This window comes from Petromyzon marinus, chromosome 55 (assembly GCF_048934315.1).
Source record: "Petromyzon marinus isolate PM22_M1 ecotype Great Lakes invasive population chromosome 55, UKy_Petmar_22M1.pri1.0, whole genome shotgun sequence".
Lineage (NCBI taxonomy): Eukaryota > Metazoa > Chordata > Hyperoartia > Petromyzontiformes > Petromyzontidae > Petromyzon > Petromyzon marinus.
Genome location: NC_133721.1, coordinates 12,975,572 through 12,992,761, shown reverse-complemented (window position 1 = coordinate 12,992,761; position 17,190 = coordinate 12,975,572). Strand labels below are relative to the sequence as shown.

At 55.3% G+C, this 17,190-nt stretch overlaps 1 protein-coding gene across 1 annotated transcript in view; it reads right to left on the bottom strand.

Annotated features, from left to right (window-relative positions):
• Nucleotides 1–17,190, bottom strand: part of LOC116954565 (fibronectin type III domain-containing protein 3B-like) — a 188,037-nt gene that overhangs the window by 114,211 nt on the left and 56,636 nt on the right. The window contains 1 exon segment of the mRNA XM_076052376.1: nt 11,235–11,310. Coding sequence (XP_075908491.1) covers nt 11,235–11,310 — 76 coding nt within the window.

The window sequence follows — 17,190 nt, the reverse complement described above, 5'->3', positions numbered from 1 at the left end:
CTTGCCCACGCAATTCCAGCATCAATGGATTTCATAGCTTGTCTTGATATTTTATTTCGAGCATGTTTTGCGCACTTTCATCCATTCGCCTCTGCAAAAAGAGAAAGGAAAATAAAAAAAACGCCGGCCAGCTTCGGAGCGAGGGTATGTGGCTGGCCACGATCCGCACGGCTTGACACGTGCAGCTCTGGGGTGTGGGGGTGCAAGGAGGAGAGGGGGAGATTGGTGGGGGTAGGAGGCGAAGGGGGCAGGGAGGTGGCGGTCGTGGAGGTGGTTTAGAGAATGAGCGACAGGATCGCCGCTGCGGAGGCTTTTGCGGCCGTGGTTTCCGGTCGTGCCGCGCGTCGTTGGGCAAATACGTCCGACGTTTCGCTCCCACCTGCCGCCCAGTTCCTTCCGGAAACCGCGTTCGGTTCCCTTCCGAGTTGTCGGAGAGGCTCACGGCACTCGCGGGGCGGGCCGAGCGAGTGAAAGGCCCGCGTCGATGACAAAAATCCACGGAACGCCGGAACACAAATGGCAGCCGAGACGTCATCCTACTAGCTTCACTTCTCGCTATGAGCAAGCGGACGTCACCGAGACCGACCCACGAGACGCTCGCGCACACACACATACACACGTGCACACGCGCACACGTGCAGACGCATGTGCACACGTGCACACGCATGTGCGCACACACTCGGGCCAGTGCCACGTGTTGTACCGCAAGGCATGGTGCGATCTGCCGGTGTGAACATGAGCCCCAACGCCGGTCACCCTGCCCTCATGCTTATGACGAATTGAGCCCGAGCCAGCTCAAGGCCCTGTAGTTATTGTGACGGCATACAATGTACGTATAACTTCATACAAAGTATGAAGTTCAACATGCATACATTGTATGAAGTTCAATATACATACATTGTATGTATATTGAACTTCATACAATGTATGCACGTTGAACTTCATACTATGTACGTATGTTGAACTCCACGGACACAAAACAAAATGAAACAAAGCAACAGCGTGCGCAAAGCAGCGTGGGGGAGACTCGCGCGAGAAATCCCCCTGCGAGGGCGAAGGCCTGGCACGCGTATCGGAGCCCGCGCGCAAGTTGCGGGCTGGAAGGGACGACGCCCCGTTCGCCCGACACACCGACGGCGCGGAGAGGCCCGGAGCTCGGGCGGACGGCCTCTTCGCGCGACGGCGAGCGACGGCGACCACTCGCGGAGGTCCATCATCCAGCAGCGGATCGAGCGCGGATGACGGCAAACGACGACGGTCGTCGTCAAACGTAACGATGGCATCGCGTGAGCAATTGAGAGCCGGAGGCGACTCCGCGGTTTGGTCGCTGGAGGGGGGAGAGAGCACGTGGAAGGGGGGGGGGGGGACGACACACCGGACGAGGGTGGCACTGAGCTGGCGTCAAACCGCGCCCCCCCCCCCACCAAAGCCTGCCCACTCCGTCACAGACGATCGCACAACTCATCCGACGCCCCCCACGGCGGAGCCGCGGTGGGGTGGGGGGTGGAGGGGGGGAACAATAATTTTAATTTGTCGAACGGCGCACGGCCGAGACCGGAGACGAGAGCCACCCTGATGGGTGTGTGTGGGGGGGGGTGGGGGGGGGGACACACGCCTCTGACCTTCGCGAGGATCTAAGTGGCACCAGTCTGAGGGTCACGGAGGATGTCTTCGGTACCGCTGTGGCGGGCCTTTCAAGTTGCCGGGGTTAATGGCGAAATAAATAAGCCTGTCAAGAGGGTCGCGGTTGCGATGCGATGTTGCCGGGCGGCTGTGCTCATCCGTGCCATCCTCTGGCGGGGGGGAGGGGGGGTTCTGCAATTCCGACGCAGCGTGACAATGCTGCGATGCTGTGATGATGCTGTGACGATGCTGTGACGATGTTGTGACGATGCTGTGATGATGCTGTGACGATGTTGTGACGATGTTGTGATGATGCTGTGACGATGTTGTGACGATGTTGTGATGATGCTGTGATGATGCTGTGACGATGTTGTGAAGATGTTGTGACGATGCTGCGATGCTGTGACGATGCTGCGATGTTGTGACGATGTTGGGACGATGCTGTGATGTTGCGACGATGGTGCTGCATTCCCTGCCGTTTCACTGGGACCGCTAATGCAGCAGCATTCCGGATGCTACACCGGTCGTCGTAAACGAGACAGCCCTCGGCGCTCTCACACCGCTCAGCCGGGCCCCTAATCCAGTCCAGCACTTGCTCCAGGATTGTCCGCACCGCCTTCATGGTCCCCCTGGACCGGGCCCTGCTTCTCGTATCACCGCCACTCTCCTAGACCTCCCCCAGTGGTGGGAAGTAACAGACTGGCGACAGCAGCAACATTCCTCCCCTATATCCACCTCCCCCCCCGTTGCCCGCCCCCCTCCCCCACCCTGGTACACTACGGGTCTCCTCACTGCTGTGACTGCATATGGGGGGATGAAGAATACCGTCACCGTCTCTCGTCTCTCTACCCCCGTGTGGCACCCCAACACCCCCCCCCCCCCCCCAGTTGTGCAAGGGCCCCGGGGGTTGGCGCACCTGCGGCAGCTCCATGCGTGGTGGTGGTGGGGGTTGTGGTGGTTGTGGTGGTGGTTGTGGTGGTGGTGGTGGGGTTATTTACCGTCTTTGTGTCATGTTTAGACAACGGCCACTTAAATATTTACTCGCTCGGGGACGTCGCGGTGCTGGGACGCGATCGCCCCCCCGCCCCCTCTCAAAGAGTTCCTGGGGGGGAGCCCAGACGAGAGGCCCCCACGAGTTGGATTCCAACGAGCCCCCCCCCCCCACCTCCCCATTGCGTATGCTGGGTGGCCTCAAGTCAGGATAAATCGTGGTTATTTAATTACATTTTTTAATGAACGTTCAAACCGACTTCCAGTTCACGTTAACGGCAAGCATGAATTATCTTTTGAAATGAACTTAGGAGTTTTTTTTTTTTACAAGATCGAAAGGTGGCTGCAATCTTTGAACATTCAGCAATTCACGTTTCGTTCTTGGTCGGAGTTTTGTAAATGACAGATTTGAGGCGGTCCGTAAGGAAGCAGAAACATAGGCACGAGTAATGATAATACATCAAATATTCACTTCACGAATAAACCCGTGGAATCTTTTAAGAGCAGTGTTAAAATAAATCCAATAACCCCGTGTGGCCTGGACTTTTGAGGCCACCCTGTACAATCCGCACGCGGCACCGATGTCAGCCGTGGCTGGGAATCGAACCAAGGGTTACAGGGGGCGGAGGGGGTCATGGCTCAGTGCGTTAACCACTGCGCATACGCAGCCCACATCTGCGCCTGAAATAATAAAATACCTTCAGTGGCACCACGACCGTGACAAAACGTGCAATCCTTTGCAGGTTCAGTTGTCGTCCCCGGGGGGGAGGAGGGCGAGAGGGCAGGGAGGAGGGGGGAAGGGGGACACGTGGAGGGGAAAGGACCACACAGGAATCTCGACCCGGATAAAAAGATGTTGAATTAACAAGGCGGGGGTTGAGTGGGACATTGCTTGGGAACAACGGGTGCCATCGATGTTGAGTCCGTCTGCAAGGCAGTCAGGAGATGGGGCGGAGGGGGTGGGGTGCGGCAATGGATTCCCGCATCTATCTGTGCGGAGCTTTTGAGCGTCACACGCTCGCATAATCCGTGTCGGGGATTTTTCCAGGTTCCTCAGTTTCCCTCCCACAAGACGACAAACTCTCTTTGTCGGAATTCGCAAAACATTCCGATGTAGCAGGACCCTCCTAAAAGTCGTCACACTCGTGAGGTCACCGAAAGTAATATACATTCTACTTATTACAATTTCGTAGCACACGCGTTGTGTTCTCAATTGTTATTAATTTCAGTTATTTACCAACCTGCTTTTGTATTAATGCCTCTCACCCAAGCAGTATCGGCCACGATGATTATTTGTGACCATACTTCACCAGGCTGGCGAGTGGATATGTCAACAAATCCATCGCACGAGCCAGACGGACGGCCCTACAAACCCCAGCGGCCACGTGGAAATTCGGCAACGTCCATCAAGCTCCATCGCGCGTTGACGATCCGTAGCAAGCGACAGTCACACCACCGCACACAATAACCGCACTGGGTCTGGGTGGTTTAATCGGGTCGGGGTGGACACGTGGGGCTGTACCATATATATACGCAAACATTGTATAATATTTCACGAGCGTCTGTTTGTTCGCGTCCGTACAAATGCTGGCTCGGTACACAGTCTCGGTACCGCACGCGCCGGCCTGTCTACCCGCTGCCCGCAGACGGACACCGTCCCCCTGCCTTTAAGTATTCCGCCACAGCCACGGCCGGGCTGCTTTGTATGCAGCGAGAAAACCTCGCACGCCAGCGGCGTCGCGTTTCCCTCCGTGGATTTTTGTCGTCTCGCGAAGCCGCGCTGCTGCTGCTGCTGCCACCGCCGCCGCAAGACAGGGGGATCGCGCCCGGTTGATGCATCGCACGGCCAGACACCTCGGGACTCTTCCCTCACCCCTCCCCCCCGCAACCCCTGCACCCCCCTACCAACCCCCACCCCAGCCACCCAATTCCATCAGACGACAGAAAGACCCAGGAGATACAGGAGGATACAAAGAGAGGCTTGTCGCAGTCCCGGTCGGGCTAGCGCCACGTGCACGCAGCAGCAGCAATTTTTTTTTTAAATGACCCGCCGTCCATTGTGTGCGAAGATCAGAAAAATAGCGCCGGAAAGATTTATGAAGAAGAGAGAGAGGACGGCGAGAGGGGAGACAAGTGGAGAAGGCGGATAGAATAAATAAATACATTTTGCTGCAAGCAAGGCCTCATCGGTCTGCTTTCCCGATGCGATGTGCGATTAGGATTTGTTTCGTCTCGACAGATGCGGCGATCGACTCTCACCCAGTTCCACGAGAGCGCCCTGACATTTCAAGTTTATTTTGTGCAACCAGGTGAGAGCCCCGGGAGACTGGGATATTGAGCTTCGTTTGCAAAGAGCGTCCCGGGTCGCAAGAAAAGGGGCAACAGCGACAACAACGAAGCGAAGAGAAAAGGGAGCAACAACAAAAAACGTAGAAATGTTTTGAGCGGTACCCATCTGAGGTGGGCACCGCTCTAAGCCCTCTTCCTCACCTCGCCATCCCTCAGGATCGGTCTCATCAGGCCAAGGACCTCGGACTGTAAAATCGGTGTCTCTGGGGGTCATCGCGAGTGTCGGCTTCTCTGCCGCCCCCCCTCTTGTGCCCGGAAACGGGGCGACGGGTGCCCACGCGGATTCGGAAGCTGCCCCCCTTTAACAATTGCACGCACCGCCCCGCATCCCCTCGTGGCGCTTCGTTTCCCAAAGTATCGCCCGGGCAACCGAACGAACAAACGAGACGTGGGTGGGTGGTGGGGGGAATGGGAATTATAAACAAATAAAACTATTAATGTCCCTGCTTGCTGCAGGCGAGCAGGGGTGAAAAGTGCCTTACCGGATCGCTGCGGTTAATGCCACGCATTCCTGCAGGGCGCCTCCTTCCCCCCTCCCTGTTCTCCCTCCACACCTCCTGCCCCTCCTCCCGCCCCCCAGCCTCTTCTCCCACCGCCTGCCCTAGACCGCCTTATCGCCCATTTCTCCAGTCACTCTCCTAGCTTGTCAATCCACTGCTGGATGAAGGGCTACGCATATCGTGTGGGTTTCTCTGCGAGTCGTTTGATCGCTCTTCGATTGTTCCATCACGTTGGTCAGTACGGCCTTGGCGAAGGCGGCAGTGGCGGCGAGGAAGGTCCAAGACCGACCGGTTCCTTTCATCACTCGCCACCGATTTTAGCCGTGACCGGGAATCGAAATTCAGGTGGCCAAATTCGCTCACCGTTGCACTACCACCACTCTTTTATATTACGAACAGGAAATAAGTAAAAGAGCCGGTCGCCGCTGATTTTTTTTGTTGGGTGATGTTAGGTAATACCTAGGCTGTTTTAAATAAAATTCGGGGGGGGGGGGGGGGGAGTTTAACTTCCCTCGCCGGCACTCGGTTGCAGACTCCGGCCACTGCAGCCGCCGCGGCCGCAAGATTTTACGAGATTTCACGAGATTTCCAGCGCGGGCCGCTCCCTACGGGACCCCGTGGGGTGGACCCCGGCGCCAGGTCGGCACACACAACCCCGCCAACGTGGGGCACGGGCGGAGTGGGCCCCACTTGGTTTATGTCGGGGCAGAGCAGGAAGACTAATGAGGCAAAAGGACGCGGGGGGGGGGGGCGGCAGCGCCAAGAGCCCGGGGGGGGAAACTTTTTTAAAACCAACAGCTCACTTTTGTAAATCTGCTGCATGGGTGATGGGGCCTCTAAATGCCGTTGACCATACTTCGCCCACCATGGCCTGCTGTGCGGGTTGGCGGGACCGGTTGAGAGATGGCTCGCCACTGATGTAGCAGAGGATGCTAACCCGCCGCGCCACCACTCACACATTCTCCCCCTCGAAAAACGTGGCATTGTTATTATCATTGTCGTCGTCGTCAATGACGAATGGTTCATAACGACGCACGTTTCATCAATTAAATTCGATTGTTCCGCTCGAGATACGCTGTAAAATGGGATTCCTCCAGCCACTAGAGGCCGCTACAGTCACAGTGGCATTACGAGAGCTACGATTCTGAAATTGAGATTCCCGAATTGTGAGGATTCGCAACAATTCACCCTCCTCTCCTGCGTGTGAATGTGAATTGAGCAGCAACGAAAAGGCCTCTCGCGTTGGAGTGGATAGCAGGGGGCTACTGTCCCTGAAGCTGGTGGCATGGGTTCACTGATCCCTAACAAATCATGGAATCACGAAGAGGGAGGAGGGATCTTTACACCCGTAGTAAATATAAACACTCGTGGGACGTGTTGCATTTTCACTCCGTCTGACGAACGAGTTCAGGAATAGAAAACAAGCGAGTGGATCCTGGGTTTAGGAGGTGATAAGACGTGACTTGTGGGGGGTGGAGGGGGGGCAGGACATGGAGTGGGGGGGGGGGGTGTCTGGTGTCACGGCGGATTTACAACGACTCCGGGCGAAGGCCAAAAGGGGCTCGCAAAAGCCACCGCCAACCCTCGCACGCGCTCACAGAGGCGGAGATCTCCCCCGTGTAGCCTGCGCAACGCTGTTGGGGCAAGAGCGCTGAGAGAGCGCCCGCGACGACTTGTAACGGGAGCGCGCGAGGGGGCAGCAGTTGAGACGCGCACCGCTCCCGGCCGCCTTTAGTGAGCCAAGAATGTCTGTTTGTGTGTAACGCGCGTGACGTCACTCCACATGCCGCACCCCCCTCCCCCCCTCATGAATATTCATGAGCCGGTAGATTTTTACTCTCACGCAGAAGAAGGTCGAGCGGAAAGAATTTTTTTTTATCGCAAATTCGCTTTAAGTTTCACGTTTCTTTATTGAAAGTGAATCTAATAAATAATTATACGCAGCAACAACGTCGATTTTGTGTCCCCTGTATAGCCACTCACAAACTGTTGGGGCAAACGCTGTTCTAGCGAGTATCTATAACGGCCTGCACAGCTTACGGTGGGGGTATGGGTGGCCAGCACCACGCCCGGCCGCCTTTGTCTCCCCAGTGGCGATGTTTACACACCGCACCAGGTACCCATTTGAGGCCGAGTCGACCTAGGGGAGGCCCGGGACGCGCTAAGATATTCATCACAGATATTGGCCGTGAACGGGCATCGAACTCGGCTCGCCGGGTTCGTAGCGCAGCGCGCTGTCCCACCAACGCCACCGTCGTTCCCCACGCACGCACGTGAACGCGCCCACGCACACCCCCACATGCGCGCCATCCCTTGCGGGAAGTGCGGCTTCGGCCGGGCCACGTGTTACACGTTTGTTTTTAATGCCCTCCGGCTGGAGAGAGCCAGCATCTGCCCTGGGCGACCGTGCCACATCCACGATCATTACCGGCCCCTTTGAGACAGAGCGGTGGGGAATCCAAGCCAAGTCCGAGGGATGCTCCATCCTCCAAAGTCAAGGGGTGTGGGTGAGGGTGGGTGGTGGGTTGGGGGGGGGGGCATCACGGTTGGCACGCCGCCCTAACTTTGTTTCTGAGCCTACGGCCAACATCAGTGCTGCATGATGGGGCAAGGTATACCACGTAGAGCTGGCATATTCAGTGTGATAAATAAGCAACATATAATTCATCATTTGATACGGTGTCAGATTGCTCATTCGTAGCCAATGTCAGTTTTTATTATGATCATGGGATTCCAGTGGCAGTGGTTGGCGCTCTGCGCTTGAATCCGGTGAGCCGAGTTTGATTCACGGTTAACATCAGTGACGAGCAACATCTGAAGCAGTCCCGAGTAGCAACTCCCCTACTCAGCAACTTCACCAACCAACCCGCACAGACCAGTACGGTGAAGTATAGTCACCCCCCCCCACACCACCCCCATGACCAGCACGGCATAGGGGTGTAGGGTGGAAGTGGATTGACAAATAGGGCCATGCATGATTATTATGCGAGTAATGCATTTCAAAGAAACGCAGGGTCTGTCAATACTCACGACACACTTCGGGAAACACGTGTGCACACGTGTTCGTTACTCACACGCGCGTGCGTCACGTTACTCACGAGCGTGTGTTATCTGTACACTGAACGATTCAACGTGCTAATTTACAAGAACCATTGCCCGAAATATCAAACCACAATGTGATCAACACTGCGGCGTCATTGACAGCACGACAGTTTTTTTTCGCCGTTTTATTGATGAAACTTGCCTTGGCTTCATTCTAACGACAGTCAGCGTGATGTGCAATACATCACACCGCCTCCACCCCACGGAGCTACCCCAAGACAAAAAAAACATCCGAAGTTCCTGAAGAAATGCACCGTCTCCCTCTCCTTTCTGAGATCACGATCCAAACAAAGTTGAGCAAATGTAACCGATAATTACCGGTGAGGTCCATAGTCCTCGTCGTTGTTAAATATACTTTATATTCCATTTTATATATATTACGAATGTATTGCACATCTTCGATTTAAGTATATTTAATCGAGCGAGATCAGGCAGGACGTGTCGCTTGGGATGCTGGCGACGACGATGACGACGAGGGGCAATGGCAAATAACAATGAGGACCTCCGCCGAGCAGACGGAGCGATGAAATCGGCTCACGTGCGGTGCCAGGCGGATTATTACATGGCAGGATCATGAGAGATGGTGGGGACTTTGGGAGGTGTTTATCCAACAGTAGTGGATCAACGATGGCTGACAATGACGACAATATATATTTTGTATCTCCTCCTGTCTCCCTCACTCCTCATTTCTCCTGTCATGCAGGGGATGTAAGCCAGGCATTCATTTCTCGCCAAATATTTTCCAGGGGTCACTGGTTCGACTGGAATAGGCGGCGGGTGAGCCCACAGTCGCCAGAGCGAGCGGTATACTGGGACGTTGCGTGCAAAACATTTTCCGGGACAGAATCGGGCGGAACGAATCCCTGGGTGCAACACGGCATCGAATGATTGACTTGTCGATTCGGATGTGAATCGGGCTCACGGACAGCGCGCGTTTCAGAATCGCGCGCAGCGGAATCCCCGTGCGTATGAATGGATGCAATTCGCGACGACACATTCTGCACTGCTCTTTCTCGCACTGCCGCCGTGCGCCTCGTTCGCGACCGCCGAAAGAAGTTCAGCGTCCGTACAACCGCCTCGTTTGCTGTGCAATATCCCTTGGGGACTCTGGTGTACTCGATCTCTGACGTTTTGGCGTTTTGGGTTTTTGCGTTGCTGCTGGTGCTGCTGCGCTCCCGCACACCGCAGATCTCCCCGTGTGCAATGGCTGGGTGGTGAACTGGCTAAACGGGACCATCCATCCGTGTAACAAATCAAAATAAACTTAAATTACGCGCGTTGTCGCGGAGTTTCCCCCCGGTTACCCCTGCATCATCTGCAGGCCATCATCTTAACCCCGCACCCCCTCCCCGGCCAGCGGATGTGGGGAGTGTTCCAGCCCAACCCCTCCCCGAGGGTTTATTTCTTCACAATGTCTGGGCTCCACTCGCAAGTGTCTCATGTTGCTGGAGGCGCTCGCATCGTGAATACACGCTCGCAGGCTCACTCTCACGCGCCAGCGCACACACACACAGAGACAAAGACCCCCCATGTAGTCTGAACAGATTGTTGGGGAAAGTGCTGTTAGCGAGCACCTATGAAGGCCGGCACGGCACACGAGGGGGTGGGTGGCCAGGAACCACGCCCGGCCGCCTTTGTCTCCCTAGTGGCGATATTTACCCACCACACCAGGTACTCATTTGAGGCTGAGTCGACCTAGGGGAGGCCCAGGACCGGTTCAGATAATCGTCCCTGGTGTTGGCCGTGAGCGGGAATCGAACTCGGGTCGCCGGGTTAACCACCACACTACACACACACACCCGGACACATGCACATACCTGTATGCACATGCACACACATACACGCATTTGCGGCGACCCACTTGTGCACTGTACATCGCCAACCGTGCAAACCGGAGTGCCAATCAGAAGGAGAGAGAGGAGGAGAGTTCGGTAGATGAGCCAGCCGAGTGGCCTGCACTATGCTACGGCCCACCTCCTGTCAAACGCGGCGACATTTGGGGTGGTGGTGGTGGCGGTCACGGCCCCTTTGCCAAATTTGTTTAATGCTGCTTCATGTAGACATTCACTTTTTCACAGGTGTTTTAAAAGAACCCTTTATCCACCGATAACACCACCACGAGTCGCGGGCCACGGAAGCTTTGGCTTTGCAAAGGTCATCCAACGAGACGCGTCAGAGTGGCCATATTGTGGGGCGCGGAGAGCTGCGCAGCTCTGTTGATTGGGTCGACTGAGGCGTGACGCTCGTCTTGTCGATCCCAATGACGGCCATGCCAACATTGCACCTCCCGCCCGAAGGTGGGAAACCCCCCCCCTCCACCCACAAGCACCGCCCACCAGCGCGAAGCAGCCGACAACGATGACGCTGGTGGTGTCGCCAAGTCCAGCCCCTCACCTGCCGTCCAGCGGCACGCACGAGCGAACAGCGCCGGGGCTTATTTTTTTTTTGCTCGCGCAAACTAAATTTGCGTCATCCGGTGCGTCGAGCCGTTCCCAGCAACTATCGGTACAGCAGTCAAATCGATAAAACGATCGGACATCCTTCGCTCTGCGAGCTGGCGGAGAAGCGAAGCCTGCACGCGGCCCGGCAGGAAGGCTCAGGCCGAGCGACGTAAGACCTCAGGGAGGGCACGGAAAAGCACGAGGGGTCGAGAGCCCGAGGGTTACGCACCGGGGATGCATTGCACCGTTCCGTCCTCGGCCTGGATGGTGAAGGTCTCCCCGGGGTTCACTTGCACCAGGATGACCTGCGGCGGGGGGAAAGGGCAAAAGGAACAACGGCGTGTGAGCAGCGCGGCGTCCAACTTTTGGTTATGGAGACAGGCAGAGGCGCAGTGCTGGAATCGCTGGCTCGCACCACTGCCGCCAGAAGGGCCTCCCCCCCCCCCAACCTACGGAGAAAGGCCCTCTGGACGGTGCTTTTGACCTACTCTTCCACACTGGTAGAGAGGTCGGAGTTACCCACACTGTACCCGACCACACGTGACTGCCAACCGGCTCCCCGTTTTAGCAGCCATGTCCACTGCCGGGGTGGACAGAGCTGGGGAAGGATTTACAATAAATTTGCACCACCGTTTCAAACGGGGGGAGATCGCAAAATGGCACCGTGGCATCCCCCATGGCCTCCTCTCCTCTTTGTCCACGTCCGCGATTACGATGCACGAGTCATCGCAGGCAGCTGCGTCCTGATTGAGAACTCTCTTTCTCGAGTTTGCCGGCTGGCTTGCCAGCCAGCCTTTCGCTTTCTTGCGCGGCAGTGCGCCAAATGAACAGTGAGAGACAGAATAACAACAAAAAATCCAGAAAAACGCATGCCAAAAATGTTATAAATTGATTTGCATTTTAATGAGGGAAATAAGTATTTGACCCCTCTCAATCAGAAAGATTTCTGGCTCTCAGGTGTCTTTTATACAGGTAACGAGCTGAGATTAGGAGCACACTCTTAAAGGGAGTGCTCCTAATCTCAGCTTGTTACCTGTATAAAAGACACCTGTCCACAGAAGCAATAAATCAATCAGATTCCAAACTCTCCACCATGGCCAAAACCAAAGAGCCCTCCAAGGATGTCAAGGACAAGATTGTAGACCTACACAAGGCTGGAATGGGCTACAAGACCATTGCCAAGCAGCTTGGTGAGAAGGTGACAACAGTTGGTGCGATTATTCGCAATGGAAGAAACACAAAAGAACTGTCAATCTCTCTCGGCCTGGGGCTCCATGCAAGATCTCACCTCGTGGAGTTGCAATGATCATGAGAACGGTGAGGAATCAGCCGAGAACTACACGGGAGGATCTTGTCAATGATCTCAAGGCAGCTGGGACCATAGTCACCAAAAAAACAATTGGTAACACACTACGCCGTGAAGGACTGAAATCCTGCAGCGCCCGCAAGGTCCCCCTGCTCAAGAAAGCACATGTACGTGCCCGTCTGAAGTTTGCCAATCAACATCTGAATGATTCAGAGGACAACTGGGTGAAAGTGTTGTGGTCAGATGAGACCAAAACGGAGCTCTTTGGCATCAACTCAACTCGCCGTGTTTGGAGGAGGAGGAATGCTGCCTATGACCCCAAGAACACCATCCCCACCGTCAAACATGGAGGTGGAAACATTATGCTCTGGGGGTGTTTTTCTGCTCAGGGGACAGAAAAACTTCACCACATCAAAGGGACGATGGACGGGGCCATGTACCGTCAAATCTTGGGTGAGAACCTCCTTCCCTCAGCCAGGGAATTGAAAATGGGTCGTGGATGGGTATTCCAGCATGACAATGACCCAAAACACACGGCCAAGGCAACAAGGGAGTGGCTCAAGAAGAAGCACATTAAGGTCCTGGAGTGGCCTAGCCAGTCTCCAGACCTTAATCCCATAGAAAATCTGTGGAGGGAGCTGAAGGTTCGAGTTGCCAAACGTCAGCCTCGAAACCTTAATGACTTGGAGAAGATCTGCAAAGAGGAGTGGGACAAAATCCCTCCTGAGATGTGTGCAAACCTGTTGGCCAACTACAAGAAACGTCTGACCTCTGTGATTGCCAACAAGGGTTTTGCCACCAAGTACTAAGTCATGTTTTGCAGAGGGGGTCAAATACTTATTTCCCTCATTAAAATGCAAATCAATTTATAACATTTTGGCCATGCGTTTTTTCTGGATTTTTTGTTGTTATTCTGTCTCTCACTGTTCAAATAAACCTACCATTAAAATTATAGACTGATCATTTCTGTGTCAGTGGGCAAACGTACAAAATCAGCAGGGGATCAAATACTTTTTTTCCCTCACTGTACTCGCGCATCCGCGAATGCCATCCCAGAGCGATCCGACGGTTCACGCCCGGCGTACTTCAAGACAAAACCAAACGACTTCCTCGAGTCACTTTGTAAGTTGCATAGCAAATTCTCTGTGCGTCTGATGTTTTTTTTTGTGACCGTTAACTTGTTGCTCTTCTTTGCAGGCCAACCTCCTGGAGGCTGCCGTTTACTTATTCAATTATTTTTTCTGAACGTGTTTTGCAAGTGGCATTTTATTTCACAATATTTACTGGAGCGGGCCATCCATCCCTCGTAATCCCCGTGCAAACTGCAACCACTGCTGCCATGGTGGGCAGGCCGCCCTTGCAAACAACAGCCCCCCTTTGAGCTCCACGGGCCTCGCCTGTCTCAACTAAGACTCGAGTCTTTGGAAGCAACTGAGCGGATCGAGCCAGAGCTGAGCCGTCTGTTTGGGGCAGTGCCAGGGCAGTGCCGCGACCGAGCCGACTGCCCCGAGTGCGTGCGTGCATCTTTGCGAGAGTCTTTGCGTGCGTCTTTGCGAGAGTCTTTGCGTGCAACGGTGTAGCAGTTATAGTGCACGGCGCCGTGAACCCGGCAATTCCCACGTTCGATTCCCGCTCACGGCCAACAACCGGTGACAATTATACGAAGCGGTCCCCTAAGTCGACTACGCCTCAAATGAGCACCTGGTGCGATGTGTAAACATCGCCAAGATGGAGCTAAAGGCGGGCGGGTGGGCGGGCGGGCGGGCGTGGTGCTGGCCACCCCATCTTCTCCCGCGTGCATCGCTGGCCCTTTTAAGTGCTCGCTAACACAGCACTTGCCCCAATAGTCCGTTGCTAATGAATGTTATTTACTTTATCGACGATATACATCTGAGCTGGGGAGTGTCATAGCGCTTAGTAACTGGCCATGATCAATCTGGTGAAGTATGGCCAAAACACTTCCAAGGTCTTCATCAAGCAAGAGAGTGCCAAAGGTCCGTGAATTTGTAACATCAATAATGATTATGTAATTAAGGATGTACTCGCGCCCACCACAAGAACGTGAAATTTCCATCACTGGTTCAGCAGGGCCGTGAAAACGAAAGAATGAGCCGTCACCAATTGCCCCAATGCTCATTTGAACCGAAACAAAACGCTTTAGGACTTTGCAAAAAAACACGCATATACTCTATTCGTAATCAACCATGATTTATCCACTGCCGGGTAAACGCTCCCCCCCACGGACCTCCCCCCCGCCACCCCCCCCCCCCCCCCACGGCCGCGCCAAGCCGAGGCCGGCCGGCATCTCTCGCAGGCCCCTGGACGCGCGTGCGGCGGGCGTCTCGAATAATAGGGAACGGGCGAGAGCGCTCGAATGACTTCAGCGCGGGGGCAAGCCAGCAGCGAAACACGACTCGGACACAAAGAACAGGCGGTGTTTGTTCAAGCCCGGGGAGCCTTGACAATGCTGCGGGTTCACGACGAGCCCTCTCGCAAACGTTTGGCTACCGGAGCGGTGCAGGAAATTTCGCGACAGAGGCAAATGCCACCGGGTCCGATCGCCCCGGCCAAATCACACAAACACTGCGGGCTGCTGCTACGCCCGGGCCCGGCTAGAAAACCGGAGGGGGGGGGGCTTTGCACAGGAAGGCAGCGTGTGTGTGTGGTACAGCAATGTGTGTGTGTGTGGTAGAGCAATGTGTGTGTGTGGTACAGCAATGTGTGTGTGTGGTGTGTGTGTGTGGTACAGCAATGTGTGTGTGTGGTACAGCAATGTGTGTGTGTGGTAGAGCGGTGTGTGTGTGTGGTGAGTGTGGTAGAGCGGTGTGAGTGGTGTGTGTGGTGAGTGTGGTAGAACGGTGTGAGTGGGGTGTGTGTGTGGTGAGTGTGGTAGAGCGGTGTGAGTGGTGTGTGTGGTGAGTGTGGTAGAACGGTGTGAGTGGTGTGTGTGTGTGGTGAGTGTGGTAGAGCGGTGTGTGTGGTGTGTGTGTGGTGAGTGTGGTAGAGCGGTGTGAGTGGTGTGTGTGGTGAGTGTGTGGTAGAGCGGTGTGAGTGGTGTGTGTGTGGTGTGGTTGAGCAGTGTGAGTGGTGTTTGTGTGGTGAGTGTGGTAGAGCGGTGTGTGTGTGGCGTATAGGTGTGTGTGTGTGGTGTGGTAGAGCGGTGTGTGTGTGCGCAGTTCGGCACAACGCACGCGGGCCGTGGAGGTCCCCGGGCGACTGTCGACTGTCTGACATCAAAAGTGGAGGAACCCCCCCCCCCTCTGCCCCCAGGAAGAATAACAGTGGTGGCGGTAGTAGTAACAGAAGAAGTCGCGATAGTCTCAAGTGTTTGGTGACCTACGAACTGGGCACCGTCCTCAACCGGCGGCGTCAAGCAGCCTGACGGACGTACCGCCACGTCCGGGTACGCAGTGCGTTTGGCGGGGTCTGTACATGTCCGAGTACGCGGGTCTCCACGTGAGTACACTGGTCTCTATGCGAGCCTGTGGGTCTCTGTGTATCTTGGTCTCTATGCGAGCCTGTGGGTCTCTGTGTATGTTGGTCTCTATGTGAGCCTGTGGGTCTCTGTGTAAGTTTCTTGGTCTCTATGCAAGGCTTATGGGTCTCCGTGCAAGTTTCTTGGTCTCTATGCAAGGCTATGGGTCTCCGTGTAAGTTTCTTGGTCTCTATGCAAGGCTATGGGTCTCCGTGTAAGTTTCTTGGTCTCTATGCGAGGCTTATGGTTCTCCCTGTAAGTTTCTTGGTCTCCATGCGAGGCTTATGGGTCTCCGTGTAAGTTTCTTGGTCTCTATGCAAGGCTTATGGGTCTCCGTGTAAGTTTCTTGGTCTCTATGCGATGCTTATGGGTCTCTGTGTAAGTTTCTTGGTCTCTATGCGAGGCTTATGGGTGCTCAATGCGAGTCAGCTGGTGCCCGGTCCCTTGTGGCAGCTACCGGACGTGCCTGCACATCGAGGAGTGCACTGTTCCCTCTCCTGGCGCACCCATCGCTCACACAACCTATCACTCTGTTGACACTGACCCTTTGACCCTTTTGGCTCTTGTGCTTTGGACTCCCCCCGTTGCCGACCAGAGGCTCCTCCTCTGCAGTTAAGTGGCACAGACTTTTTTTTTGTTTCCGAGCATGACCACCTGCAAGTTCCTCCTAATTCGTATGACAGACGGGCCCGATTTCCTTGGCCACAATGCATTTCCTTCGATGCGTGTACAACACAACGCACGCACGGCACACCTCCGTCGTCAGTCGGCGGTTTTCGAAACGATCGCATGGCCACGCGGTCGGTTCCTTTGAGTTTGGCGGTCCGGATAACAAGCTCGGAGCCTTTACCACGTGCGTTGCTGCTGCAGCTGCACATCAGTGCGTGACGTTAAATGTACTTTGGACGTGGGGTGAAAACGGCCGCAGGTTGTGCAAAAACAAAGCGCGCTTTAATGTTCTCGATACAGTTGGTTGCTTATTTTCAACTTTGGCTGCGACTAAAACTCTGCATCTCGGCGAGAACTGCAGCGACAAGAGCGAGGATCACGGATAGTGGGCGCGGGCAGTGAGGTGGGCGGGGGCAGTGAGGTGGGCGGGGGCAGTGAGGTGGGCGGGGCAGTGAGGTGGGCGGGGGCAGTGAGGTGGGCGGGGGCAGTGAGGTGGGCGGGGGCAGTGAAGTGGGCGGGGCAGTGAGGTGGGCGGGGGCAGTGAGGTGGGCGGGGGCAGTGAGGTGGGCGGGGGCAGTGCGTACAATGCCCTCCCTTAAGGAGCTCTTCCCGATGCCCCAATGGGAACCGCCCGTTGTTCAGGTGAACAGCGCGTACAGGTGAACAGCGCGTACAGGTGAACTAAGTGACCGGTGAATGGCGGCATGGACGCGGAGAAAACAAAACACAACCGAG